Genomic DNA, 27689 nt, shown 5'->3' with positions numbered 1-27689 from the left:
CAAAGAACGGAGCGCGGGCGCTGGGCTTGGTACGGCTCCCGGAGGAGCCGGATGCCCTCAGCGATGCCATTCCCACCCACTGCGAGCCAGCGGAGCGCACGCCCTGAAACGGGCTGCGAGCTGCAACCTGCAGTGGCAGGCGGGAGCCGCTAGGGATCAGGCGGCCATCGAAGATAGCGCCGGAGCGCTGGGATGTTAAAGTGCGGCCGTGCCCGGCACAAACCAGAGCTACACGGGCGGCATTCGGCGTCAGGGAACGCTTCTCAGCTAGAAACGAGGGCTGCGCAGACGGTCTACAGACTCCCTCCCCCTCGGGAGAGTGCCTGCGGAGGGTGTGGAGAAAACCATCCCCCAGAGAAGCATAACGTGATAGACAATAATCCCGCGACCAACCCAGGCCAACGGCCGCTCCGCCTCCTCAGCCCCGTGGCGCACGCGCAGGGGGGGGGCAGTGCTGGCCGCCGCTCGCACTGCGCCTGCGCGAGGCCGAAGCCCGGAGCCGGCAGACGGAGCCTGTGCGGTTGCCAGGGCGACGGGAATACAACATGGCGCGCTGAGGGCCCGGCCGGGAACGGCTCGGCGGGGCTCGGAGACCCGCAGGCGAGCGCAGGATGAACAGTAAGGGGCTGCGGGGGAGGGCGGCGGGGCCCGCTCGGCCCGAGGGCGGGAGGCTCCTCCCGAGTCGCGGCGCGGGCTCGGGCGTCTGAGGCGGCAACGCCGGCAACCCTGGCTGAGGGGCCGGGGCGGTGGCCGCGCTTTGAGGCCCCGGAGGCCGCAGCCCCGAGGTTTCCTCGCCTTGCTACGCGGATAGTGCTGTTCTTCTGCACGCCCAGCCTTCTTCTTCAACAGCCTGCTAACGAGCCTTTCCTGCTCCTGCAGGGCAGCAGCCTGCCTGCCAGTCTCCCATTGCTTTTGCAGAAATCACAGTCTCCTCTTTCTTACTATGATCTGCAAGCCATGCCTTCCATTGCTTGGCATCAGTCTTTGTACATCCCATCCCACATGCTCAGCAGGTCACTGAGTACCTTAGTTAGGTGTCACAGCCCAGCAACCATGCCTGAAGGCAAGCCTCCCATTGCTGTCTCCATGTTTTATTTCTCCCTTCCCACATGCCCTAACACTACATCTAAACACCATGGCTTTTTCTTCCTCAGCATCATGGCAGCCTCACAACAAAATATCCACATTAGGTGTTATACTGTCTCATTTTGACTGTTGCAGTGCTGTCTTTCTGTCACTTGGCCCTGGATTCTTTACTTTCAAGTTGTGAGTGATTTTCTGTGCTCTCTAGATACAGAGGCATGGGCCCAGAGTTTGCATTCTATCACCTGCATGTAACTTTTGTTGTTCTTTCTTTCTGGGTCCTGTAGCTTTCTGTACACCAGACCGCCTTTCTAGTGAAGGATTACTTCCCTGCCATTCTCATGGCCACACCTCTGATGTTAGACTAGTTCAAGTTGCCATAACTTATTCTTAAGAATAACTTCTGTGTATCCTCATCCTTATTTTGAGGGCTTGTATGGAACTTGATTCCATTTTCCTAATCTTCGTCTGCCTTCTCTAACCACTTGAAGCCTTAGCCTCTGTATGTGCTAAAATAGCCAGGAAGGAAAGAAGAGGTTAGAGTCTGGATTGCTACAGATGTCATTAAAAAAAGCAGCTGAAGATTAGGTCTTCTGCATTCCTTCACATTACATAAGTGTAACACTGTTTACTTAATTTAATCCTCAAAGTATTCAGTCTTAAAATGCTCATGAAGTTTTAAAATCTTGTCTCTCTTCACCACAAATTCAGGTAAACTCCCTGGTAGTTAGTTTTGTTTACAGCTGTATTAAGTTTCATAGTTGAACACTGAAATATTTCAACCTGGTTATTCTCTTTCAGTGCTTGCTTGGAGTTACTGTAATTAACTGATTGATGGTGTCTGTCCCTGGAAGCAGTAAAACTGCTTCTGATAAGTCCTTTGTGATACCATGCCAAGTGTCATTAGGAATATCAGTAATCACACATCGGAAAAAGTTGACTCACCTAACTGGTGATGAAGGTCTCTGGCTATAGACTCCCTCCTCTTAACAGACAGCCCTCACCCAGAAGATGTTCTTCCTTCCAAGGGAAGCCCTTAAATGAGCCCAGGGAGGGGTGGATCCTGGGTCCACCTCTTCCAGTCACATGGGAAGCACAGGTGAATCTCTTGCACCTGTGCTTCCTGGGCCAGCCGCCCCCTTCACCAGGTGCCCAATCATCAGTTCGGGCTGTGACATAACAGTTCCCCTATAGACTAGTTGCCATCTTGTCACTTTTGAGGAACCAGTTATGTGGAAGTGAATGTTTAAGGATCTCTGTAAATCTTGGCTGGTAGACTTAACTTCAAAATTGGTATTAAATTGTTGGTACGCTGCAAGTCTGATTTGTTTTCCTTCTCAATCTATAAAATCACTTACGTTATTGTTATTATAATGTCTGAGTTCCTCTCAGGTTCTCATTAAACAATAATTTGTTGTATGATCACTCTCCCATTTCTTCCCTAGGAGACTCTCCCATTTTCAGGGACTTGGTTTGTTCAGAGTTTACGTGCCAATTTTATGCATTTAAAAAACAAAAACATTTTGACTAAAGCAATTTTTGTTTCTGATTCTGCACTTCAGTCAGTCGATTTCAATTATTGTGGTCTCTGCTGTGATTCTCATAACTGGTGGAGAGGATGGCTCTCCAGTGTCTTCCTCAGGTGTTTGTTATTTTCATGTGAGCTTTTTTTGCATGTCTAGCAGCATTCTATTGTAAAAATGAGTAGGTCTGTGGTGGTTTCAACCTAATAGGCACATAATTGCTTCAGTTGCTTTCTCACTCCTGTCCTCAAAGAAAGAGGGAGAGATAAGGTGATGGAAAAGTGCTCAAGGGTCAAGATAAGGACTGAGGATTAATCACAAACTACCATCATGGGCAAAACAGTCTAAACATGGGGAAATTAATGCAGTTTGTTGTCCATTGCTAACAGACCAGAACAGTGAGAACCAGAAGCAAAGTAAAACTGTCTTCTTCGGATCCACCCTCTTCTACCTCCTTCCCTGGAGCAGCACAGGAAAATGGGGAATGAGGGTTGCAGGCAGTCTGTGACACTTCATCTCTGCTCCACCATGGGCCTCCCCTGGGCTGCAGGGCGCTGCTGCACCATGCCTGGAGCGCCTCCTGCCCTCCTCCTGCGCTGACCTTGGTGGCAGCAGGGCTGCTTCTCTTCCTCCTCTCTCCCAGCTGCAGTTCCACAGCAGTTTTTCCTTTTCTTAAATCTGCTCTCCTGGAGGTGCACCCAGCGTCGCTCATGGCTCAGTTGGTCAACAAATAACTTTTATAGCTACTTGGGGAATTTTTTTGCCACGGAAATTGGCTCTGCTGTTGTATGAGCATGTAGCTCAGCTGTTGTGTTTGTGTCTTAGTGGAGATCCATTGCTAGCAAAAACTGTTGATCAGCCTTGTTTAGAAATGTGGGATTTAACTACTTTGAATTTCTGACTCCCATTTTATACTTAACTATTTAGATGGGAAATTAAAACTTAAGGAGGGTGCGGTGCAGAGCATGCTTCTTGCTCTGTTGTGCTCCTCAGAGCTCACAAAAGATTAGGAACCACCTTGCTTGAAGCACTGCCTGCCCAGTTTCCACTGACAGCCACACGTACCAAACCCCATGGTCTCACCCATGCCTCGGAGTCTCCTTTACCCATCATGGTTTTCAAATTCTATTCCTGCTTCTAATAATCGTTCCATGTGTAATTGCGTAGAGAGCATTAGACTGTGTGATTGTTTTTAAATTGCTCTGTTTTCTCTCTTATTCTAATTGGAAGGCCTAATTTGTGAGTGTAAGGGAAAAAGGGGAGAAAACAATGTAGGGAATGAAAAGACTGTTTGAATTTATGGAGAGGACTGTGTTTTAAAGAAAATCTGAGTAAAAAATATATATATTTTTTTCTACATTGGAACAGCATGAAGCGTGATAATCAGAACACCTCAGCAGCAGATGATAAAAACAAGAAAAGCAAATGACAGTTCTCCCAGAAGCTTCTTTGTTGGAGAAAGGGGGGTTTGCATGGGGAAAGTCTCTGCTAATTAAAATGTGAGCACTTGCATCACAAGGTAGAAAAGACTTAACAAGTGTGAAGCTCGGGGAGGAGAAAAGAGGTGAAGGCAACACAAACTGATTGCTAGCTGGAAAACATCATTAGAATGTCTCTGCCTAAGTGACTTTTCTCTCTGCAGCATTCCTTGGCAGGCTTTCTCCGCTGTGAGGCTGTATTTATGCTTGTAAATTAAACATATCTGGAAATCTTCTTGGCCACAAAGAGCAACTGGCATGAAATGACCCACTAGTAAATTCCCTTATCCTCCAATCCAAGCAGTAGGACAGAATCTGCTTGAGGAGTGACCTTAGAAGGAGTCCTCCCATCAGGGTAGGAAGGCTTCTGGGAGAGCAGTGTCACAGACCACATCAGAGTGCTGTCACGGCAGCTCATGCAGACAGCTGCACTTCCTTGGAGTTACTGCTCTCCTGCTGTTATTTCGACTCCCCAGAAGGGCTAGATAGGGTAGAGGAGGTATCCTAGTCTGCCTCCCTGGGTTTGGATCTTCCTCAAATAAGACGACTAGCTCAAAAGCAAGAGTGCAGAGCTAAGCAGATAGAATAAATGGAAGAATTATCAAGGATAGAATCTGTGGGTGCTATAAATAAAGGGAAACAGGAGGACAAGGTGGGTGAAGAGAACCAGTCAGTAGGATTGAGAACAGTTGATTAGAAAGCTGGAGGAGAATAAAGGAGGAAAGAAATGTCAGTTCTGAAGGAGATCAGAAGAAGACTGAGAATATTTAAGAAAAGCCTTATTCTTGGCCTACTTGAAAACTCATGTCTGAAGTTGACAGGGGAATAAAGCTTTAAAATCAGTAATTACTTTTCTTTAAAAAAGAAAAAAACTCAAACAATGCCAAGGTACCCTTTCAAGAAAATGATACATTTCTGAAAGACACAAAGCATAAATGCATTCCTCTGCTAATGCACTGCAACAGAAAGAAAGCATAAGAAGTGCCGTGTAGAAAGCACCATATCTCTGAGCAAGGAGGCAGTAGGTTACTCCTGTAGCTTGGATTAGTGTATTTCAGGAACGTAAGTGTATGTAATATGAGCAGCAGAACATTGTTTTCTGTTATTCCTTACATTTCCCCTCAGATAATGGATGTGATAACAGAAAAAAAAGAAAAAAAAAACACATTTTATTAAGCAAAAAATTGCAGTAGTCAGAATTTAGCAAATTATTATGGGTTGCAACGCAGTCGTTATAACAATTTCTATTGTAAACTGAAACAATATGTTTTTGTTTTTAGAATATAAACCAGTTTGTAAGATAGGAGAGGGAACGTTTTCGGATGTTCTGAAGATGCTGAGTCTTAGAGATGGAAAGTACTATGCATGTAAATGCATGAAACAGCATTTTAAAAGGTATGCGTAAGTAATTGTACTCCTGCAGAGTATCTTATTTCAATTTAGCAGGGAAATGAAAAATAAGGATTAAGTGAAGGTTTTTGAATGCTTGTGTAGTAAAAAGGTTTGCATGCAGCGTAGGAAGAGATCTCTGCCGCTTATTATGCAGGTCCTTCCTATTTGGCATTGGGGTTATTTCCCTGAGTACTTGAACTGATGTCCTCTGCTGTAGCAAATGCTGCCTGACCACTGCTGGATCGAGGGCGAAACAAGACAAATAGGGGCCAGATGGAAGCAGACACATTCACTTGACATCTTTCTTCAAATATATATGCACCCAACTCTACTTTTTTGGGTCACTGACCTTGTATTCTCAGTTAAATCTCTTAACTCCCTACTGATTGCAGTGGGAGTGACACATTTGTACGGAAGACGTAAATTAGGACATTTTGCTCTTAAGTGAAACTTCTCTGTATGTCTCAGAGCTTTAGAGAAGGAAAAGTGGAAGTGTGAAAAAATTACTGTAAGCTCAAACAAACAAAAAAGAACACAAATATCTTCAATTAATGATGTGACTTCTGATTCTCAACAACTGTTGGGTCATTTATACATTACCTAATACTGACCAGACTTGTCCAGTTTATGATCAAAAGAGTATTGAAACTACCTGCTCGACTACATCGAGATCAGGAGGTATGCAATTCAGTGTTAGAGAATAACAAGCCAACTTGTGTTCTCATATAGTATGTTTTTAATGTTTTTAGGCCTTTAATCCTCTGGTGAATTGACTGACAAATTCTCTTGGTAAACTCTTTGGGCAACAGACGAGTGTTTTAAACAGAACAAGCCCATTCAAAGCATTTCTCCTGGTTTCAAATTAGAAAATTATGATTTGATGTTTAGCTTTAAAGTCGTGAAAAAGCTTATGTCTCCTGCTCTGATCCCTTTAACAGTGTACAAAGCTCTTTGTTTCCTCCTCCCTCCTCAGAGGTTCTATAGTGTGTAGTTTTGTTGTTTATTATGGTCTAGGAGGGCAACAAAATAATTAATCAACAGCTGAATAGTATATATTTTTCATGTAATTGCTTAACATTCAAACTGAATTTTAAATGTTAAATTTGATAAGGCTAGACTGTCACTTCCAGCATCATGCTGAGCAATAATTGGTACGTATGCTACACCAGCTCAGAATGAACTGCATCATATTATGTGACACAAAATTCCTCCCAGCTATGTCCATGGCACAGTAACTGCTATCTGGAGCACAGTACATGACTGATCATGTTAAGGTAAGTCCAGCTGCTCTGGACTGAAAGAAGGAGTAGAGCCAATAATTTGCTGATTATTGATTTGTTCCATAAGGAAACAAAGCAGGCAAACAATTTATCTGATCCTGCATTTGAAAGTTCAGTTTCAGACTGAAGTGGAGTGACTTCTGACAGTCATGGCAAGGGAGGACAATTATAATCTGGTCTCTGATTGCAAGTCAGCTTTCTTTTTCTTTTTAATTCAACTTTAGTATTGAACAAGTGAATAATCTGAGTGAAATACAAGCCCTGAGGAGGTTGAGTCCACATCCTAACATCCTTATGTTACATGAAGTTGTTTTGTAAGTATGGTTCATTCGTTTCTTCCTTATTTTGTTCAAGCAATATGTGGTAACTTCTGGATCTAGAGGCAACCTGTAGCTTAGCCAGCCTTTCATTCCAGCGGAAAGAAAAAACAGCAGATTTGTCAAATTCTGAAGTCATTGTGGTTTTTTGTTAAATGAGAGCTTACTGTCTTTTGCAGCAATCTGAAAAACACTTCAACATCTGTATTAAGATGACAGGCTCGATGTATTTCTAGCACACATAAACTTCATGTCATAACATATAGTACTTGCTGATGATTTGAACCCATGTCCCAAACCCATTGAATTACTTTAACTACACAACACTGTAGTCTGCTGGAGACTCTTGGTTTGGCATGCTCAGAGCTTATTTGCTGAAATACGCCCTGGTACTTCAATGATCTTGGTTTGGCCTGGCATTTTGAAGTCAGGATCCAGACAAGCTATTTGGCAGCATCATTTTGTAGGTAGCTTTACAGATACTCCTTTGCAGATAATACACGAGAAGCTGGTAGTCATGTCAGCAGCTTAGCTCTCCGGAATTCTCAGCTTCAGCTGCTGTGATGTTAATAAAGTGTAATCCAGATGGCCAGCCAGCTTGCCTAGCTCTTTCCCAGTCTGTCTGTGAACTGGATTGCTGATCACTCGTTAGTTGTCAGGGTTAACAGAGCATTGCAGGGGGGTGTGCCTTAATGCAATTATCTTCTTAGAAAAACTGAAGACCGAGAGATATCTGCCTCTGCAGGGCAGTGAAATGGAAAATGAAGTGTTAGATATACTATCATGTACTTAAAACTGCTGTGAGCAGAGATTCCAGTCAGATGCTTATTTCCACTCTGGTGACCAAACTAGAAAGTATTTTCATATATGGCATCATGTTTTTCCTATCTTGTTATAAGGTTGTATCACTTCAATTTACTGGAAATTTCTTGATACTGAACAGTGTTGTATAGCTCGAAAAAAAGCATTCAAATACCTTCCCAGTGTAAGTCAATTAAATTTTGCAAAAGACACTCTGGATAGTGCAAACTGTACGTACGAAACGTCAGAGCCTAAGCTGGCAAACATGAAAGCATCAATTGAAAATGTCCATTTTAGTACTGGTTAAATTGCTGTTTCTCTACACTGTACACAAATCAACATGTAAATTTTATTTCTAGTTTAAAGTCTCCTAATTTGTTTCTTCAGTGATAAAAAAGCTGGCTGCCTTTCACTGATATGTGAACTTATGGATATGAATATTTATGAGCTGATAAAAGGTATGTGGCATATGCTTAAGCAGACAAACTCTCCTTGTGTAGACTACAGAGTGGAATTCATTATATTGTCTTCACTCTTCCATGTTATGAAATTTATAGTGAAATTTTGTGCTGTACTGATTTACTCTCTTTCATCTACCCAGTTGTTTAAAGCATGGATGCATGCAGAAGGTTTCTAACGAGTCAGGTCAGTGCCCCTCTATTTCTGCAGTTAAACATTACATGACAACTTGGAAACAACCTTGACTACAAAAAAAAATGGCTTTATATAACCAAAAAATGCAACTTGAACGGGCTCTTGTTAGGTCAGGACCGCAATGAAACAACTTGAAAATTATTCCAGTTTGTTTTAAAGACCACTCAGTTATGCTCCTCCACTTTTCAGTGAACATTTTTCACTGAAAACACCCATTTGGAAGAATTGTGACTGTGGCTGTGAAGGCAGGTGGGATGCCACGAGGCTTAAGGAAGCATTCCTACAGAAAGAACAGAAGCCGATTTAAGAAAGGATCTGTAGGCACCAAAGGAGTTGGTTACAATAACTGAGAGGCACTTATTTCCAATTTCAGTAGTAAAAGAGGATTTCTTGGTGGAGTTATTTAAAATTGTATTGTCTTTACAGTGGAGAGATTCATTTAAGTAACTCAACACGCTACTGATATTCAGTGTAGTAAAATAAAGACTTGCTCTCAAACATCGCGTCTGTGACACTGAGTGTTCAGATCTGTAAAGATCTGAGATTAAAATAGAGTTGTTTGACTCCACTGATCAAGGAAACAAACGTGAATAACTGCTGGTTTTATTAAGGCTTTCTTTTTTCCATGAGGGATTTGTGGAGTTAAGTCAGATGAGCAGCTGGGTGCAGGAAGGAGCCCTCAGTGATATGAAGTTAGTTCAGCGCATTAACAACAAGCCTGCATTTTCTCCCTCTAGGAAATACACAGTTATGGAAAAAGAGAATGTGTAGATTTGCTCTTTAACTGCCTTTATTTCTTTTCACCCCAGAGCACTTGCTTTCTCTGTGGTTTTGTTTTTTGTGTGTGTGAAAAAGCCTGCTATATTAAGCACTGAACACAGATGGAAATTAATCTAGTAATCTCGTCTCAGTGTGTTCTGGTTTTACTGTTTTGTGAGTTAGTTAGTTCTTGTTTTTAATTTTAAAACAGCAAGATTGCTTTCCAGGTAGGTTTTTGTTTGTTTGTTTGCTTCAGAAAATAACTTTGGTGGTTTCACAGTAGGCATCAGTAATTTCCTATGGGGCAGAAGCCTATCCTTCCATTTTCTTCCCTCCGTTACACTGACAGATTCCTGTTAGTTCAGTTAAGGCTATTTGTGTTCACATGAAGCCATCGTTCTCTTGCTTGCAGTGTGTGGGGGTATCAGTGGTGATCACCCTTGCCTTTGCTTCAGTCAGAACACTTTGGTCATTTAAAATGAGGAAGTAAATAAGGCTCAGAGAGAGGTGGGGAAGATGCCCCAAAGAAAAATGACTGCAGCCTCTTAATCCTGCCTTCTTATGGTTCGCTTCCTAATGGCTTCCCAGTAAGCTTTCTGCAGTGATAAATCTGAAAGCAGAAGAGCATCTGCTCCAGATTTTAGTAGTGACCTGTGAAGAGGAAAAGATGATTGAGCACGACTTCTCTTCATGAAAGTTTGGCTTCTTAAATGCTACCACTAATGAGAGTTTGTTTGAATGGCCAAATCTTTTAACATCTTTTCTACTGAAAACAGCAAAAATCCTGATGTCGAAACACCATCTCTCTCTACTGGGGTAAGAATATTACACTTCCTGATGGAAGTGTGCTCTGTTTCCAGTGCCCCATGAGCTGATCATGCTCGGTGGATTATGGAGGCAGACTGGAGGTCCCCTCCTCCTGCCCCACCTGTTACCCATGCTGATGGCACAGTGCTGCCTGCTTTGGCTTTCAAAAACATGATCACTTCTGCCATTGCTGACAACATTGCAGCATTATATAAAGGCATTATAGTGAGGTTAAAAGGCCTTTGGAGCCTATAAAAGAAAAAAGCCCAGTAGTTACTGTAGGGCTCTGAAAAGTCGATGCATTTTATAACTCTCATTACGGTGCAACTGCAATAGCAAGCTAAGCTACCTGGGTTAACCTGTAATTTGCAAGTCAATAGCGAATCACAGACATTTAAGCATCACACTAATTTGAGGCGATGGATAGGAATCATGAACCTGAAGGCCTGTAACTTTTTTTAGAAAGGAAATCAGACATTTAGAATACTGAAATACTGGAGTTCTGTCAGAGCTTGGAGATGCAGGTAAGGGAAGAAAAACAGGCAGCAAAAGTTAGGGCCATTTACAGACTACTGAACTGACAGTTATGTCAGCCGAACTATTCTGGTCCTCACTGAAATTTAAATTGTGCCTGAATTTGAGTGGAAAATGGATTACAAAGCTAGCTATAGATGACAGAAATAGTGTAACTGGAAATGTAATGTCAGTGCATTACTGGAAGCTGAAGAGTATTTCCTTGTATTCTCTCATCTGCTAAAAATGACCTGTACAACTTGAAATTTAATTGTAGGACGGAGAAAGCCATTACCTGAAAAAAAAATAAAGAACTACATGTACCAGTTATGCAAATCTCTTGATCACATACATAGGTAAGAGACCAGGTGCAGCAACACCTTTGCGGTAAATGCATCATTAGCTGACTTTAGGGTCATTGCTAAGCAGATCCATACAAGTACCTGAGGCAGCAGACTGCTGCAGAGTGAAAGAAGGACATTGCCCAGGTGCAAGCTGGTGGCCAGTGCTGTTGCCAGCACCTGAGGGGAGCTGCAGGAAGCCCTTCTGGGAGGGTAATGTGGGGGCCCTTCCCATCCTTTTGTAACCACACGAGAGCAAAAGTGGAGTGCTTGACCTCCCCTTCCTCCACTTACCCTGTCCCCATTCCCATACCTGCAGCTCCTGTCCCACTGTGGTGGTAACATTAATTTTTTACTCTGCTGTTGGTAAGGCTGATGGAAGTGTTAGTTACTTTATGGTAGATTTGCTTGGTTGGTTTTTGTTTGTTTTACAAATAAGTGGAAGCACGGCTAATATTTATCTTTGCACTGAACTCTTCTCTCTGATGTGTTTATATTGGTACAGAAATGGGATATTTCACAGAGATGTGAAACCAGAAAACATATTAATAAAGGTAATGCATTCTGTGTGGAGAATATTTAACTGAAAATGAAATGTATTGGTATATTTTTGTTTATGCTGAGAAAGTTAATACTTCTTTAGGAATACAAGCACAGTTTTTATTTTATATATATATATAATATTATTACACATTATATAAGTAATTATATACTTATATAAGTAAATATATATTATTATATTACTTATATTAGATATAAAAATATATAAACATTATATAATTTGTATAAAGTACATGAAGGTTGCCTCTAATGCTTCAGCCCTAATCTGGAGGAATGAACGAACAAGCAGATTTGTTACTGGCACAGACCTGAGGTAGATCAGATGTGTTAGAGCCTCCCTGTGTCTATGCCCATGTGTCAAAGCCCAGAGGCCAGGCTGGATGGGGCTTTGAGCAGCCTGCTGTAGTGGAAGGTATCCCTGCCTATAGTAGGGAGGTTGGAACTGGATGATCTTCAAAGTCCCTTCCAACCCAACCCATTCTATGATGATTCTCTGGCAATCTGCAAAATGATCCTCAATCGTGCATCAGTGTATATTTTCCTCTCTGTTAATTTAGAGATGAGCAATAGGGTTCAGTTCTGCATCTTTCCTTCTTTGTTTAATCTCTAAGTGTAGTGGAAGCTTCTCCTACAGAAGGGAGCAGAAGATAGTAGCTTTCAGATTTCTTCACTGAAATCTATTCTCTCAGCTGTTCCAGAATGTTATTTTGCTGATGTCTGAAAAACAAGGATTTTAAAGTCCAGCTGATGAAATTTTATTTCCTGGAGATAATTTTTTTCTTTTTTTATGTCATAGAAGCGTACAGGAGAAAACTATTGCAAAAGGAAGCTGAAACCGTCCATTATATCACCGCTAAACACAAGAAGTCAAAGAAAATAACTTAATCCAGATGTCCTATTTAGCAGGCTTCCTTTCAGTAATTGTCCATATGCTTTTCAATTAACTCTTAGCTCTGTCTTTTAATGATGTAGAGAAAGGCATTTCTGCATATTATGGGACACAGATCTCTTCAACTCTTGGAGCTATGCGCTATTTAAATGCACTTTTACTGCTATAGCACTCCCCTTGGGCTTTCTGAAATGCTATTCTTTAAGTAATCGGTGATTTCTTTTATGGTGACTACTTCACATGTGTCAGGAAAATCCTTGCCTGAATATTTCCATGTTTCTAAATTCAAAATACTTTATTTTTGCAGCAGAATACCCTGAAGTTGGCAGATTTTGGATCTTGTAGGACAATATATTCTAAGCAGCCATACACAGAATATATCTCCACACGCTGGTACCGAGCACCTGAGTGCTTGCTTACAAATGGCTACTATAGCTACAAAATGGATATATGGAGCGCTGGCTGTGTTTTCTATGAAATGACCAGGTACTGTGTTCAGTGGAGGGTCTTGCTTATTGTTATCAGGAAAATCAAAGGTAAATAACTGAAATAGGGAGCACATGGTAAAGATAATCTGCTCTTTGTTTCCACCATTTCGTGGAACTTCACTGCGTGATCAGTCTGCAGGGCCGATGAGGCAGCAATCATCCCTTGTGTGGCACTCTGTTCACCTTATTGTGCCAGCAGTAAAGCAGCAAGACGTTTGGGAAAACGTCATACCCATTACAAAATATTTACAAGGAGAATAACACTGTTGAACAGTCCCCTGCCCCCACACCTCTGTCTTCATATTTGAATTTTACAGGAATGTGCTTTATCTGCCGTGTCTCTGAAATACGGCTCAAGTCCTGGCATGGGTATCACTAGTTATCCTCAGCCTTGTCAATACACTTGATGGCAAATTTTCCCCTTCTTTCATGACTTCTGTGAAAACAGGAGATCAGAGAAGGCACTCCCTTGCATTTACTAGTTGGTGTATGAAATAGGTCATTCGAGACCCTTGTGCCATGCCAGGACCTTACGTCCTGCGATATTTTCAAGTTGGGTTCCAGTGAAGGAAGCATTCAGAAAAAAAGAGATTAAAGTCCCATAGGATTATTGAAGATGATAAAACCATAACTCAGTGAAATTGTCCTTGGTCTTCAGAAAACAAAAAACTAAAAACCACCATGACTATTTCTCCAGTCCCTCTGTGCCTTAGCAACAGCAGCAGTTCTTCCCTACTCCCCTCCCACACTGCTGCCTCTCATACGCAACCAGGAGTGGTAACATTTGCTTTGCTTCTTTCCTCCTCCTCCACATGGCAAGCGCAGCTGCTGCCATCACATTAAATGACAACTCTTATGCTTTGGCTGCTAACTTGTAGAAACAGTTCTCGTTCGGTCAGAAAACTGTTAACAGAAAAATTCCAAATGTGGTAGTTCTCTTGCAAAGTAAATTGGGAACAAATGTTTTAAAAATGCCCTGTTTTCCCATTCCGATTTGAATTGGTGTGCTTTCAAGTTTTGCAAGAAAATTACACGCTGCAAACGAGATATTTCCTCCTAATTTTAGCTTGATGTAACAAATTTCAGTCTTTGCAACCACTGCACATTTTCAGAGACCTAATAGATGTGTTCAGAAAGAAATGAGGAATGTTCCTTGGAAAGAAGTGAATTTTTAAAAGTGCAGCTTTGCCAAGCTGAAGGAAGTTATGGACAGGTTTGTTCCTTCTTAAGAGGATCTTGCAGTTTTTGCTCTTGAACATTAGCCAAAGTCTTTACACTTGAGACCACATTTTTTGCAAGAATCTTTAAATCTCAGTCACCCTTGTCTTTCAAGTCATCTTCTCCCTTTCTCTACTCATAAACCCGGGCTCCTGGACTGCTCAGGATTCCTTCCTTTTGTGGACTGTGCTGTTGTCACTCCTTCAGTTGCAGCTTTACACTTTGAGATGGTGCATTTCTGACATTTTTGTCATTCACACAAAAGCCGCTCCCACTCCTGCTTGAATTGTGAGATACAGCTGTGCAACAGGAATCAAATCTCTTCTTCTCCTTCCTCTCAAAGCCTTACAAAGACATTCAGAGAGGTGAGCAGACAGCTGTTGGATTGAATTTACCAGCAGTTAATAGAAGTTTCTCCCTTCTACAAAGGGGGCTGAATGTTTTGCTTTCAAGAACCAAGTGGTGCTAAGGAAGAAGCATTTCTTAAAATTATATGCCAAATGAAATGTTCTGCCTGCATGGAAGAAGGGAACATATGCAAGAATTGAATGTTAGTGGACCTAACTTGTTGAGTCAGATTGCTCTGTTGATAACAACGTTTTCAAGGACTCTTTGCAAGTTTTATATTAACTGAGGATCGGGCTCAGGAATGTAGTTCAAATTACCATCTCTCCAGTGCTGCTGCTTGAAAAGAACCTGTGTGTAGGAATGGAATGTTTCTTATAAATATGTATTTCTTTGAGCATACACAGCGAGAGGGACTGCTTGGTTTTGCTGTCTTAAAAGGAGGAAAACACTCTGTTCTGTGGGATCTGCTACTTTGCTGGAAGAAAACAAAATCCTACGTCCATTACCTTTCACAAGGAGGGATATTGTCCTTACGGATTTTACCCCAAACCTGTGAGGAAAGGACAACTATAGATTTCTGTTTAATAACTCAACCTTCCCTTTCCATCCAAAAATGCAGCTGTAGTAATCTGCTGCTCACATATTATCCTGTAGTTGTTGGCTGGTATTAAAACTGTTCACAAATAAATAATCCCAAAGTTTATCTTTCTCTTAAATGGAGGAAAAAACCCAACAATCAGTGACACTGATGTCACTTAAACTAGTTTAGCAGTCTGTTGTGTGATGCTACTACCACCTCTTACTTTGCAGTTTTCAGCCTCTGTTTCCTGGATCTAATGATCTGGACCAAATTTCAAAAATCCATGATGTTATCGGCACTCCTGCCAACAGAACTCTCAACAAGTTCAAGCAGTAAGTATGCATTCTCATAGTTATTAACCTCAGCGGTTAAATATCCAAAACACAGCTGTACAGCTGGGATGTTTCTGGGCAGGGAACTGCCACAAAATTCTACTGCTGTTGTGACAGCTGCTGACCAAAGAGCGGTGTCTTCTTTCCACCCCTCTTCCCCAGAGACCGTCACACGTTTGTGATCCTTGTAGGCACAGCAGAAGATATCTGAGCTTACAACAATCTTATTTGGCCTTTTTTTTTCCATACTATGCTTACGGCCAATGACATAACTTGTTAGGAAAGAAAATGTTTTGTCCAAGTACTGCTTACGTTCCCCTAACAAACGATTACCTAACTGTGATTATTGTTTTTCAAGTGTAAGTTGCGATTGTGCTGTGAATATTTATGAGTAACTGTTCTCAACTTGCTTAACACAGGTCAACAATTTTGAATTTTCATTTCCCTTTTCAAAAAGGAAAAGGAATACCTCCTTCGGTGCACAATGTATCTGCTAAGGGATTAACTCTCCTGTACGCAATGATAAAATACGATCCTGACGAGAGAATTGCTGCCCATCAAGCATTGCAGCATCCTTATTTTCAGGAGCTCTGGCAAGTGACTTCAAATCATTTCAATCTTGAACACTAAGATCAAGAAGTGGAAGAACACTGTGTGCTTATTGTTTCGAGTGGATTGAAGTGAAGTTTGCTTACAGTGCTGATACGTAGCTTTTGCAATACAATGAAATATCAGTCAACGCAATTCTTTGCACCGAGTTCAAACTTCACTTAAAGCACAACTGACTTTTTTCCTCTTTTTCTCTTCTTTTTCCCCCAAACTTTTTAGGGCAGCTGATACACAAGCGTTGGCCACGCACAAAAAAGTAAGATTACTAGAAAATACAGTAGGGCAAGTGCCTCTGCATTTGTGGCAAATTTCAAAGGGAAGTCAAAGAGAGGTAATATTTACTTGGAAGCATTGACAGTCCTCTTTGAGAAAGTAATTTGTGAGACTGAGCTTGTTAGCTAGAAACAAATGTTTTACTTAAGCTGATTACTCGGTTTTACTCAATCTGCCCCAAAGCAGTCTTCATTGGGTCTGGAGCAGAACCCCATCCCCCCACACCCTGCAACAAATGAGTTAGAATTTAAAAGCTGTGACACTGCATAATGCCTTTGACAGAGAGTTGTCATAGGTGCTGCTATTTAGGAGGTAATGCCTCATTTTTCAAATTATGGTCTTCTTCATTTTTTCCAATCTACCCTTGAGTTTAAAACAAGAAAGTTTTTCAGATACGTTTTCTGTCTCTGCTCAAACTTTGTTTTTGCCTTTCAAGGCCTGCAGTCTGCATACGTCTTTTTGGTTGTCTCCTTTCCTAACACTGTTATTCTGTGTTCAGGTGATATCCAGACAAATCTTGAACTTATACTTGACTCAGAAAATCAGCAAATTAAAGTTGGATTCAAAATTCTGTCTACTAAAACTCTGCAGTCAAATAACATGAAAAATACCCAACAGAGGCACTTGTAGAATTCACTGTATCTGAAAAGTGAGACCGAAATCGGTACTGCCTGCAAAAACTCTTAAGTGCAGCTTTTTCACAAAATACAATTACCATAAAAATATATACTTTCTGCTGTGCATCTAACAGTGAGATCATCAGTTCTTCTTCTGTAGCATCAAACACTTTTTTCCACCAGTTTAGCTCCTGAGTTAATCAACGTGAGCTGTGTGAGAATTTCCATAAGGAAGAAATTGCACGGAACATCTCACGGGGTAGTAATTAAAACCCAAAAATGAACAAACAACAACAAACAGGCAGACACGCTTAAATAGTATCTGATTTGTTTTGTTTTCTCTAAGATGTTCTCAGAGGAATTAAACGTTATTTCTCTGTCCTAAAAGCATTCTCTTAGGAAAGTCCAGGATAAAGCAAAACGTCAGCATGGACCTCCTTGTGGAGAACTACCAGTGCTAAGCCCTTCTGCAGCAGCTAACCTGCCTTCCCCTCCTACACCTTCTTCACATTCAGTTTTTCCCGCAGCTAAGGAAAGTGGTGAAACCTCTGTGCTGCAGTCCATTAGGTTTATTGGATCAAATCTGGAGGTACAGATTCTCACTTGCTTATTAAAGTATAACAACAAAATACGCTTTTTTGGAGCATATTTCAAAATTCCGTTGTTTCTTCAACAGTCTGAGAAACAGAAGACTCGTAAGTCTTCCCTGAAACATTACCACTTACCTGCTATAGAACGAAGAGGAGGAAGTTACTGACACTTCTAAGGTATTGAGAGTGTGAAGAAAAACAAGACTGTGCAGTGATCGTTGTTAGAGATCCAACAAGAACAACAGTGCTTTATTTTGTGTTTCTCTGACAAGTGTCAGAAACCCCCCAGAGCTATACAGGGCTGCTTACCCAACTCTTTGGTGTTCTGCTCCTGAAGATGATCGATATTTAATTAAACACTTTCTAAGTATTTTTTTTTTCCTTTTAGAACCCAATGGAAGAAGGGATTGGTTAAAAATAACATGAGAGGATTTGTTGAGGTTCAGCATTAGGAATGGAACGTTACCTACAAGTTTTCGTATTAGATAATAAATGACTGCTAACTTCTGGAAAGTACCTCCTGTATTTAATGACTTCAACCTCAAGCTTTACTGAGAACTTGCAGACTATGCAAACGTATATTTGATTTTGATACAGTTAGTGTGGCTGGTCAATATTTTTATATACCTACCAGTTAAAAGGGTAAGCAACATCTAACTGATTCAAAAGCAAAGCAGCTGAGATTCTGCTCACACACTTGTCTTAGTGGAGGAATTGCAGTTCAGCAGTAGATCAGAGAAAAGGGAGACTCAAACAGCAGAATGCAACAGCATAGGTAGGTGCTGTTTCTCATTTTAGTTTGCAAGTCATACTGGATGAAGGTCATCTTTCTTCTACTTCTATGTAGAAAATAATTCCTAATCATGATTATATCAAAAGTGAGTGCGAGTACATGAAGACACAGTGAGCAGCTGAGTGATACTGTCCTGCTACTGATATTCATCTTTGTATGTTAGAAGTTCATACTGTTCAAACCAAACAGGTGGAGAGCTTGAACAGTAATAAGGCAATCCAGTATTTGTCTGAATTCCTAACATTGGTTTATATACAAAAAAAAAAAAATTAAAAGGTGTGATGCTAAGCTTAGGAAATGGAATGAAGGACTGCACCTGATCAGCAACCTCCAACTTTTACATTTTTTGCTGTGAGCTTATCCAGTGCTTTGTGCTTTTTTCCTCTAGAGCAGAAGATGATGAGAAAAGGTTATCAGACTGTATATCACCAGCAGTTTTCTCTCACATTAGTATTTGGTCACATCAGTATTTGGGGCTGTTGGTCCACTAGAATGAAGAAAAAGCAATTCAGCAGATTGCTTTTGCTATGAAAGTTGGCTATTTCATATGAAGCACCACTGTGGAATGTTTTCTTCATTTCTTTTAAGCTTTCAGGTGGATTTTGCACATTTTGGCACATACGGTGCTTCATGGACCTTTATTTAATAACAACTTCCTTACTATTCCTCTGGAAACCAAATATAATTCCCTGACTGTTGGATTAGTGGGCAAACTTGAGTTTTCCCACTTGCTTTCTAGTTAAAACACATTCAACTTTAAAATATAAATCGGCAAGCATTGTTCCTACCCTCATCCTTCCAGCTAAAATTCTGCATTGAGATTCTCTTTCATTATTTATTTTGCTTTAATCTATAATTATTTTTCCTACCATGTTAAGAGCTATACCTTTTGTAGAACTCTAAATTATTTCCAGGTAAGTTGTTTTCTTTTTCTTCCTAAAACCAGTTTTTCCATAGTGGAGAAATGATGGGGGGGTGGAAGGCTTCCAGGTGATGCCAAGTGGTAGAGATAATGCAAAAAACCAAAAGCACACATGGACTCCTTGTACGCTATTCAACTATGACTGGTAGCAGGACGTGCTCTGCAAACGGGCATGTAAGTAGCTGCTGTTATTACCCTAATGTTGGATGCTATGGTCCTTATGGTACTGCTTTTTTTTTCCTACAGCTGGTAGATGACAGAAGGTCCTTTAAAGGCCTTTGTTACATCATTTCCTCAACTGTTTCACTTTGACTCAAACCGTATGAAGCACTCATACAAAGAACTCTCCAGGGAGAGAACTACATTAGATTTCAATGACAAGGTTTATCTGTATTTTAACAGTTAAACCCAATATGTTAATAAAACAGAACTTCTGAACAATAATGCTGTTCAGTTTCAGTATTTTCCCCATTCGTTGTATTATAGAAAACCGCAAATATATGAGAATTGTAAAGTACAGTTCTGTCTTTAAATGAAGTAGACAATCCAAATGCCAGTTTATAAATACATCTGGCATTTCTTTATATGCTAGCTGAATGACAAGAACAAGAGATGTAGTTACAAGCAGCCATACAGTTGTTTCTCTCCAAGTTTTCATTCATCTCCTGCCTGAAGGTACCTAAAACGGTTACTCGCAATTAAAAGCATTCCACCCAGCTCTGTGGCTGGGAGCAGGACGGGCCGTTGGTTGCTGAATTATGGCCTCATGCAGAGCTTGTGCCTGCTGTCAGGCACGCTGCACTGTCAGGCTCGTGGCCTCAGCTCTGCTCTGCTGACCCAATGCCCATCTGCAAGATTGGCCAAGAGGCTGCGTGTTTCTGTGCAGGACTAAGAGATGGGGGGGAACACGAGTCATTGATGGGGCTTGATATGAGGCAGCAGCTCTCTGTCTTTTTTCCAGTCTTTGCAAGAAATAGCAAAAAACAGTTTAAGTGTTCTGTTGCTTACATCTGTGTTTAGACAAGCAGCATTAAACGATACAGATTTCCATAATAGTTACCAATTTAAAACTGTTGAATTGTAAACAAGATGCCTATAGGAGGGAGCACCAAGTTGTCTCAGAACCATGTCTTCTTCTGTATGCTGACATCATTTTAGTTTGCCAGGTCAGAAGGTGGCTGTGTCTACTCCTGCTGGATTATTCACTTCTACACTCCCGGGACAGATAGGCAGCATTATGTGATCACAAAATCCTCACCCCACAAAGCTGGCTGCGGGAATTCCGCTACGTGGTGTGCTTCGAGATGAACCACGAAGAACGAGAATGGACCAAAGTCACTTCATTTTCCTAGTCAAAATTCAACTATATTAAATATGAAGCAATGTTCCAGGTGAGATTTTTTTAAAAGGAGTTTGTTCTACAAAGTTTATATTATATTTCTGTACCAAACATTTAATTCAACAAAGGATTGATTACATCAAAACTGATCAAATTGGAACAGAAAGTAAACAAAAATGCATATTCAAGATAGTTTAATATGTATTTTCTGAATTAGAAATATCACTTTCTTAAATGACTGAGTTTCTAGTGTAATGATCCATTAATCCCCTCCCCATCACTGAATTACATTATTTATACATATAATACAGAGCTGATTGCAGTTGGAAACAACAATATTAAAATAAATGTTTAATAGATACAAAGGATCTTCTCTCCACAACATAGTTTTTCTGGTGTTTAGACACCGATTTTAAAGTAATTTTCTATTAGCATTAAACTATTTAAGTGCAAAACAATTCTGTTTTAAAAATCTATGATTGCAGCATCCATCTTCCTGAATAACATTTGAAGCCGGAAAGTAATGACTTTCATGTTCTATGAGTGCATTCCAGGCTGTCCTCTCGCCATCTCTGGTTAAAAAAATCAGTGCAAAATAAACAATGGTGAAGTACTAATTTAACCATTGAACTTACTTCAATTTAAGAAACATACTTTATTTTACACTATATATATTTTTATTTATATATTTATATATATAGATTAAATTACACCGGACTTTAAAAGTATAAAGAAAACCAAAAATGTTACTATTTGTTTTTTACTGCAGCACCAAAGGAAGCTTTTTTTTTTGTTTTTAAATGAAAACTTCCTTGGGTGAGCAGCCCGCAGTATTAGCTGTAATAAGAACTCATTACATTATTCCTTTTCAAATTACTATGTGATTCACATAATTCCATGTTTACACTCTGCCACATTATAATTTGTGATGCTCTTTGCCTGAAGAACAGCTCCTGGTTCCATTGCCATTACTTCTTGTCCTGTGTTCAGAGATTTGCTAGCAGTAGTGTGGTGGCTATACTACAGTTCCACTTGGAGAATTGGCCTGGTTTTGGGATGACAATAAACCCTGCAAACAAAGCAGTTTACATTAATCCAGCAAGAGAACCTGAGAGTACTTTTATAAAATTATTAGCCTGAAGCTAACATTAGTACAATTTAGTTTTACCACCACTTGCTCACTGAAGGTATCAGCACCTGCTTCCCCACAAAAGAACCTAAGCCACTCTTGTATCAGTCAGCAGCACACAAAAGAGCTTTCAGTAAGTCATGACGCGTGTGCGTTTCAGGCGCGCGGCGCACCCGATCCCAGCACTGCATTTCAGTCTGCCCTGCGCTCTGAGGCGCTGTGAACTGTGCAGCTTTAGAGACTGTGCACCCAAAAAGGGATCGTTTTATTGGGGGTAGCAACGAACAAACCTATTTCAATAGCAGCAAGGTTGACGACTAACCTGATACAGGAGAACGTTCAGTCTCTTATACGCTATTGAATATTACAGGCTTTAAATAGAAAAATAGATTCTCTAACCAAATACTGAGTTTGGTCATTGTAAGGAGAATGACACTGGTAGGAGTTCAGTAAAAATTCCCATTACAACTTAAGCTTGTGTTCAGAACTTATTTAAACTGCCATTCTAATAAAATGAGACTTTATTTCAGGTGTAATTCTGCTCCTGCATGGCAGCCCTAGCTCAGCAGGGGCCACCGTTCTGCATTAAGGCAGCCACACCATGGGCAAAAGGCTCCACTTTCGATGTATGTATAGTAGCCCCTTTTTATCCATTCACATAGAAGGAACCATACACCGGTTATTTAGGAAAAGCTTAATATCAAATGGCAATTTTGTTTTCTTGCATTGTCCATTATTTAATTAAAACAACTGCCTGCAGACTCGCACAATGGCAGCTGAGCTGGAAGCACACCAGTGACTGTCGCTGTGCCACTCGCACTACGCGGACACGATAAATGCGCTTCTACCAATTCCTCTCAATAGCTACCAGCTTTTTTCTTACCTCAAAAATAAAGTTCCTGTGACTCAGATCCATCAAACCAGACAGGTCTGGGCAGCAGTTAACACACAATGCAGAATTAGGTCACATCTTCAGAATCTACAAGAGCTCTTTCTTGCTTGGGCCCCAGAACTGAAAAGTCGCTACTGATGGAAGAAAACCCTGACCACAGACAGAGGTGGAAGGGGGACTGGATGGGCTGGGTTCAACCCAGAGACACTGCATTTTCAGCAAGAAGAAAAAGTTTCATTGTTATTAGTTATGGAGTAATGAGAGGGCACAGTTTTAAAGCAAACAAGCTACTGAAGCGCTCCTGACCATTTTTACCAAGAAAGGAAGATGAAACAGAACTCTATAGTTCATTTACCGAAGCCTTCTTCAGAAGTCAATTAAATCCAGCAACAACTGGAAGGTCTTCCTTGCAAGATTACATCCACTAAGCAAGTTGCACGTTCCCTGGAAAAAGACGTCCAAAAGGTATTATTTTCAGTCTTTAATAAGAAAGACAAATGGTTCACATGCAAATGCGTGCTTTATAAGCACACAGAAAGTAGTAGGGATGGCGTAACACAGTCTTTTTCAAGAGGATCAAGCAAAGAGAAATAAGCACTAATCTAATATTGCATTTGTAATGCAACCATAATTGAGAAGTGAAGAGTCATTTATTTTCCTACAGCTCCAGTTGTAGTTGTACCAGTAGAAACTGGGAGCACGTGCTGAAACGCAGCGCGGTGCCCAATTCCGCAGGGACTACAACCAGCTCTGGAATACACGTAGGTTCCAAGACCAGGCACATGGATTCCCTCAGCCCTGGTTTCATCTTCCACACCGTGCATATTCCCTGCAGCCAAAGCACCACGGAGGTGACATACGAGTATGGGAACAGTGGGAACTCCCACTGCAGCCCTTGTTCTAAATGATTTCTGCAGCTGTGAGCAGGCAGGGCACAGGGACACCAAACTGGAGAGAACGGTACGATCAGTGTGTGCACAACTACAGGCATTTCAGAAACCGCCTAAAACTTAGCAAGTATCACCTTAAAACACGACCAAGTTCCAGCAATGCAATTGCTATCCTGAAATTCACTTCTGTGCCACAGGTCAGTGTTGCCAGTTCCTCTGAGCACTTCGGCTTCCAAAATCATCTCAGACCACAGATATTCATACAAGGAAAACAAGAATAAAGGTCAGGGCTTCAGGTGTGAAAGTTTTACAGAAGAGGGCAAGAATTCCAGGTGGGTCCTGAGTAGCAAGATTCTATGGAGCTTTGCCACAGTAAAGAAGCTTTAGGAGGTCTTGTTTAGAAAAGCACGCAACTGCTCCAAAAAGTAAGCTTTGGTACAATCACTACTATGTCAGACTACGATCCGTAATACAAAGGCTGTGGGACTGGAATATTTCTGACAGCATTCTCCAGGAATAAGGTTATAACAACCTCAAAAGTTCCTGCATGGAAACAAAGGATAAAGGGATCAGAGCACAGCGCTTTGTGTGGTGGAACCACCCAGCCTGGGCAGGCGGGCGCTGAAGGATGGAACAAAACCTGCAGCACCTCATTAGAGCAACAAAAACCACTGCTGCTTAATAGCTGTGACAGAGAAAGTGAATAACAGAGATAGCACAGCTTCACATCTGCTGTGCTGAAGAACACATACCACACCTCAGCTTAGTTGAAGAACAAACAGATCATACTCAGCATGCAACAGAGACAAATCAAGAGATTGTTCAAAAAAGTTTTGAAAATAAATGCAGTCTTTTATTAGCACTGTTATTTTGTCAGCACGTGACGCTGGCAGGGGGTGAGAAACAGAGCAGTTATGAAACTCAAGTCGGGAACTGGATAAAACCACCTTCATCAGAACCTCAGAGAGAGCCCCAAGGAGGTGCTGCATCACTGCTGTTCCACTGGGCCTCTCCGGCAAAGGGCTGGGTTGTTTTTCTGCCATCAGTTAGCAGTGTGGGAGCATCACGCATGCTGTTTCAGGGCACGCTGCCACACCACACTGATCCATGCATTCTCTGGCTTCCCAAAACACATAGCACTCTGTGTATTTAGTAAGAACTTTGAGGACATATCAATAGGCTAGCGTGGGAATAAAAAGCTGTAACAAATGCAATCAAAATGACCATTTCCATCCAATTGCACAGCTCTCAGCCCTGTGGTCTACTCAGAAAGCCCTGCGGAGACCAGCCCTGGCAATTCCTGAGATGGCAGGGAGTTGCTTTTAAGAAGTGCTGTGATTTGTTTTTTTTCCTCAGACGATTATACGAAGCACAAAGTTTCCTAATGGAAACAGTGTGAAAGATCAGGATGAGACTGCTGAATGGAAAAATACATCAGGAAGATACAGAGTAAAGCCATCAGCAACTACAGAGTTGATATTTTCTTTATGTAAATTAGAACAGGACTAACAGGAGCCAAAGATGTCACTAATGTGGATAACAAACTGCATGTTCAGACACACGGTCAAGTCAGTGTAAAGCTGCTGCCTAAGTGCAAATGCACAGCTCTGCTGGCACACACAGTGCTGCCTGGATGCTAACAGCAGCAACTCGGGAACTCGCTGGATGGCAGAGCTCAGCACACTTCTGCTTTGCTTTGAAATTGAAAAGTAGGGTGAAAAAGAAGCAAAGCAAACGGTCCAGCGCAAATACAACCAATATAAGAAACCTTCTGTACACATACAGGCTAACAGGTCCCACAGTACATCACTAATGCAATTAGGCCAGCAACAAACAACAGAATTAATGAATGCCCATGCAAAAGTGCCATTGATTTGTTACGTCATTACTGCTATCGCCAATATCTGAAATAATAATCATTGGCAGAGCATTGCACGCCCAGTTCTTGTTCGAAACTGTGATATTCAGAGTCACGTGAAACAAAAAGTCATCCAGACTGAGAGCTTCCCTTGACAAAAGAGCCCACAGCCTTAATCCTGCATTTGAGCAATAATATGCTCAAACAAAATGAGATTTTTCACATTTGTTTAAAATCCTGCAGTCAAATCAGCTGAATTGGATTAAGATTAGTGTGAACAAATGGCCAACAGTTTCTTATCCAGATGAGTCAGCATTTATTAGCTTAAATCGTTGAACTGCATATATTTACTAAATCAGATACTTACTAAATCAGTCTCTGATGGAGTCAAAATTAATCGCTGAAGAATGTTAAGGAAGTTTCAAGGAAGCGCTTACTGAACAGTAACAAAACCTGCTACAGAGAACCATTTTATATGGGATTCAGGAGGACAGAGCCAAACTGATAGCTATCTTTACAATCTGTATACTGTAGAGAGTTCTAAATGTGTTATTTGCACTTGGTTGGCTTTGTTTTATTCTAGTGGTGGTATAGAAAAGTACAACTTCCTTGGCATTTGATTTGGCATATCAGATCTCCTAAAAGCATGTAGTAGCAACATGCAGATTGCAGTTGCAGCTTCACTTCTGCATACCCAAAGGAGTTTTTCTTCTAATAGAGATGCATCACCATTGTGGTTGTGATCAATGAAAAGCTGCTAGAAAACTAGCAGGCTAGCAAAAAATCTTGCCTGTGTAGCAATACAGGGTAAGATTATTTTGAGACTAGTTTTTGATTGGCAAATGGAAGAATTTTTGCTTATTTTCCTGTTGGAGATGAATAAGATGCAACTAAGTGTGCACTGGGAAAAGCACAGAAAGCTTTTGCCAGCAGAAACCTGATTTGACTCAGTCAATAGGAAATGCAGCTTCATTTAGGCAGCGAGGGCTCACGTGGTTAGAACACCTCTCCCCAGACTCTGCAAACTATAAAAGCCAGTGAAGGTTTTGACTTTTTGGATTAGAAAATAATGCAGTTGAAATAAACCAGGAGAAAAACTGGGGGAGAAGCAGATGACTTAAGGGAAGCTCATCTTGGTAAGTTGTAAAATAAGCATGATCTCATCATGAGAAGAGATGAACCCAAAGATTAAGCACCTACCTAACATCCAACTTTACAAACAGAAAATAACATGACCAAGCAAGTTATTTCCTTGAGAAGTTTGTGCAACGTTATTAAATAAAGGCAAGCAAGAAAACACCTTCATGTGCCAAGTCATCTTTTGTTATCTTCTGTGACTGCAGACCTTGTGGAAGTTGGTTCAGTTCCCACACTCACACCGATTGTAGATAACTGGCTTATAATTTCTTTGATGCAAGAACAACCGGTTCTTGCATCACATGATGTAATCAGCCCACATCAGCTTTTGGAACTGATTTATTTTGTTTTTCCATTGGCCTCTATTCTTAAATACACACCATTATACACAGACCATCACAAAGTGGCCAACTGGTACCTTCTGAAGTATCAGAATGTCCTCAAGTTCGTATAAGAGAGAGCATTTCCTCAGTTTTGATCTACACATGACTTCCCTAAGAGATGAAGGGAGCCCTACCTCAGTCAGATGGGAGTAAGAAACTTCTTCACCGAAGTTTCTCAGAAGCGCCTTTGAAACACTTCAATAAGCATCGCCTGGTTGCTTCCTCCAGGGGTTAACACAGAACTACGGCTGCAGGGGTGAAGCCACCCCTAGGCCACCCAGATGAAGTGCAACTTCATCTTTACCTGAAGCAGTTCAAGCTCAGATGAGCTTATTTCCAGACTAGTCAAAGCTTTCCTAGACTAAAGACACATGAATCATCCGAGCAAGCCATATCCTCAGGGCTGTAGATTCAGCATTCATTAGGTAAATGTCAAAGTCTAACACTGGAATAAACAACGTACCCTGCACCAGAGTCCACAGAAGAAAGAGAGAGCTCCTGTAAAGTCCTAGAAGGAACAGCAAATGCTCTGGCCCAGCTCCTGCTTGGTGGCTAGGCAGAACCAGCCTAGACACATCCATGTCTGTGTTTTATTGGATCTGAGTTTAAACAAAGTTGACAAACAGTTTTATAAATACTCTATTACTCTAATCCTAAAATATATATAAGTATATATATTAGAAGACACGATCTTATCAGCAAGATTTAAACATCAAAATGTATGCATTCTCTTGAGCTGAAGGGAAACATTTACTCAGAGCTGGTTACAGGATGCGATCAACTTCTTACTTTAAAACATGGCAAGTTGACAGTTTGCATTGTGGCCGTTTGTTCAGCACAGCATGATAGCAAAGGACCACCTACAGACTGCAAGGTAAATTAGAACTCAAATG

General features: G+C 41.1%; 2 protein-coding genes across 26 annotated transcripts in view; one reads left to right on the top strand and one right to left on the bottom strand.

The window, feature by feature from the left end:
• The first annotated feature begins 517 nt into the window (after window positions 1–517).
• MOK (MOK protein kinase) lies at window positions 518–26575 on the top strand. 16 transcript variants are annotated; one of them, XM_046942498.1, is made up of 13 exons: window positions 518–618; window positions 5365–5479; window positions 6981–7070; window positions 8262–8332; window positions 10885–10963; window positions 11454–11502; window positions 12709–12884; window positions 15263–15364; window positions 15784–15957; window positions 16193–16304; window positions 17252–17452; window positions 17540–17630; window positions 17842–26575. In XM_046942498.1, the coding sequence occupies exons 1-12, from the start codon at window positions 612–614 to the stop codon at window positions 17618–17620; spliced, it is 1257 nt and encodes a 418-aa protein (XP_046798454.1). In that variant the 5' UTR covers window positions 518–611; the 3' UTR covers window positions 17621–17630; window positions 17842–26575. The 16 variants fall into 16 exon arrangements, 13 of the variants coding, with proteins under 13 accessions (XP_046798454.1, XP_025007030.1, XP_025007029.1 ...); XM_025151262.3 differs by having other exon boundaries at window positions 12706–12884; window positions 20327–26575; XM_025151261.3 differs by having other exon boundaries at window positions 12706–12884.
• WDR20 (WD repeat domain 20) overlaps window positions 20685–27689 on the bottom strand; it is a 61722-nt gene continuing 54717 nt past the window's right edge. For 5 of the 10 annotated variants that reach the window (XR_005860096.2, XR_005860097.2, XM_003641434.6 and 2 more), the window contains one exon: window positions 20685–21576. Coding sequence is in view for 7 of the 10 variants with exons in the window: in XM_003641434.6 (XP_003641482.3) it covers window positions 21523–21576 (54 nt within the window). In the remaining 3 variants the exon portion in view is untranslated. Of the gene's footprint in view, window positions 22973–27689 lie in introns of all 10 variants that reach the window. The other 5 variants (XM_040701269.2, XM_040701266.2, XM_004936329.5 and 2 more) reach the window with 3 other exon arrangements.

This window comes from Gallus gallus, chromosome 5 (assembly GCF_016699485.2).
Source record: "Gallus gallus isolate bGalGal1 chromosome 5, bGalGal1.mat.broiler.GRCg7b, whole genome shotgun sequence".
NCBI lineage: Eukaryota > Metazoa > Chordata > Aves > Galliformes > Phasianidae > Gallus > Gallus gallus.
Note: the sequence above shows the minus strand (reverse complement) of the source record. Positions and strands in the feature narration are given on the sequence as shown.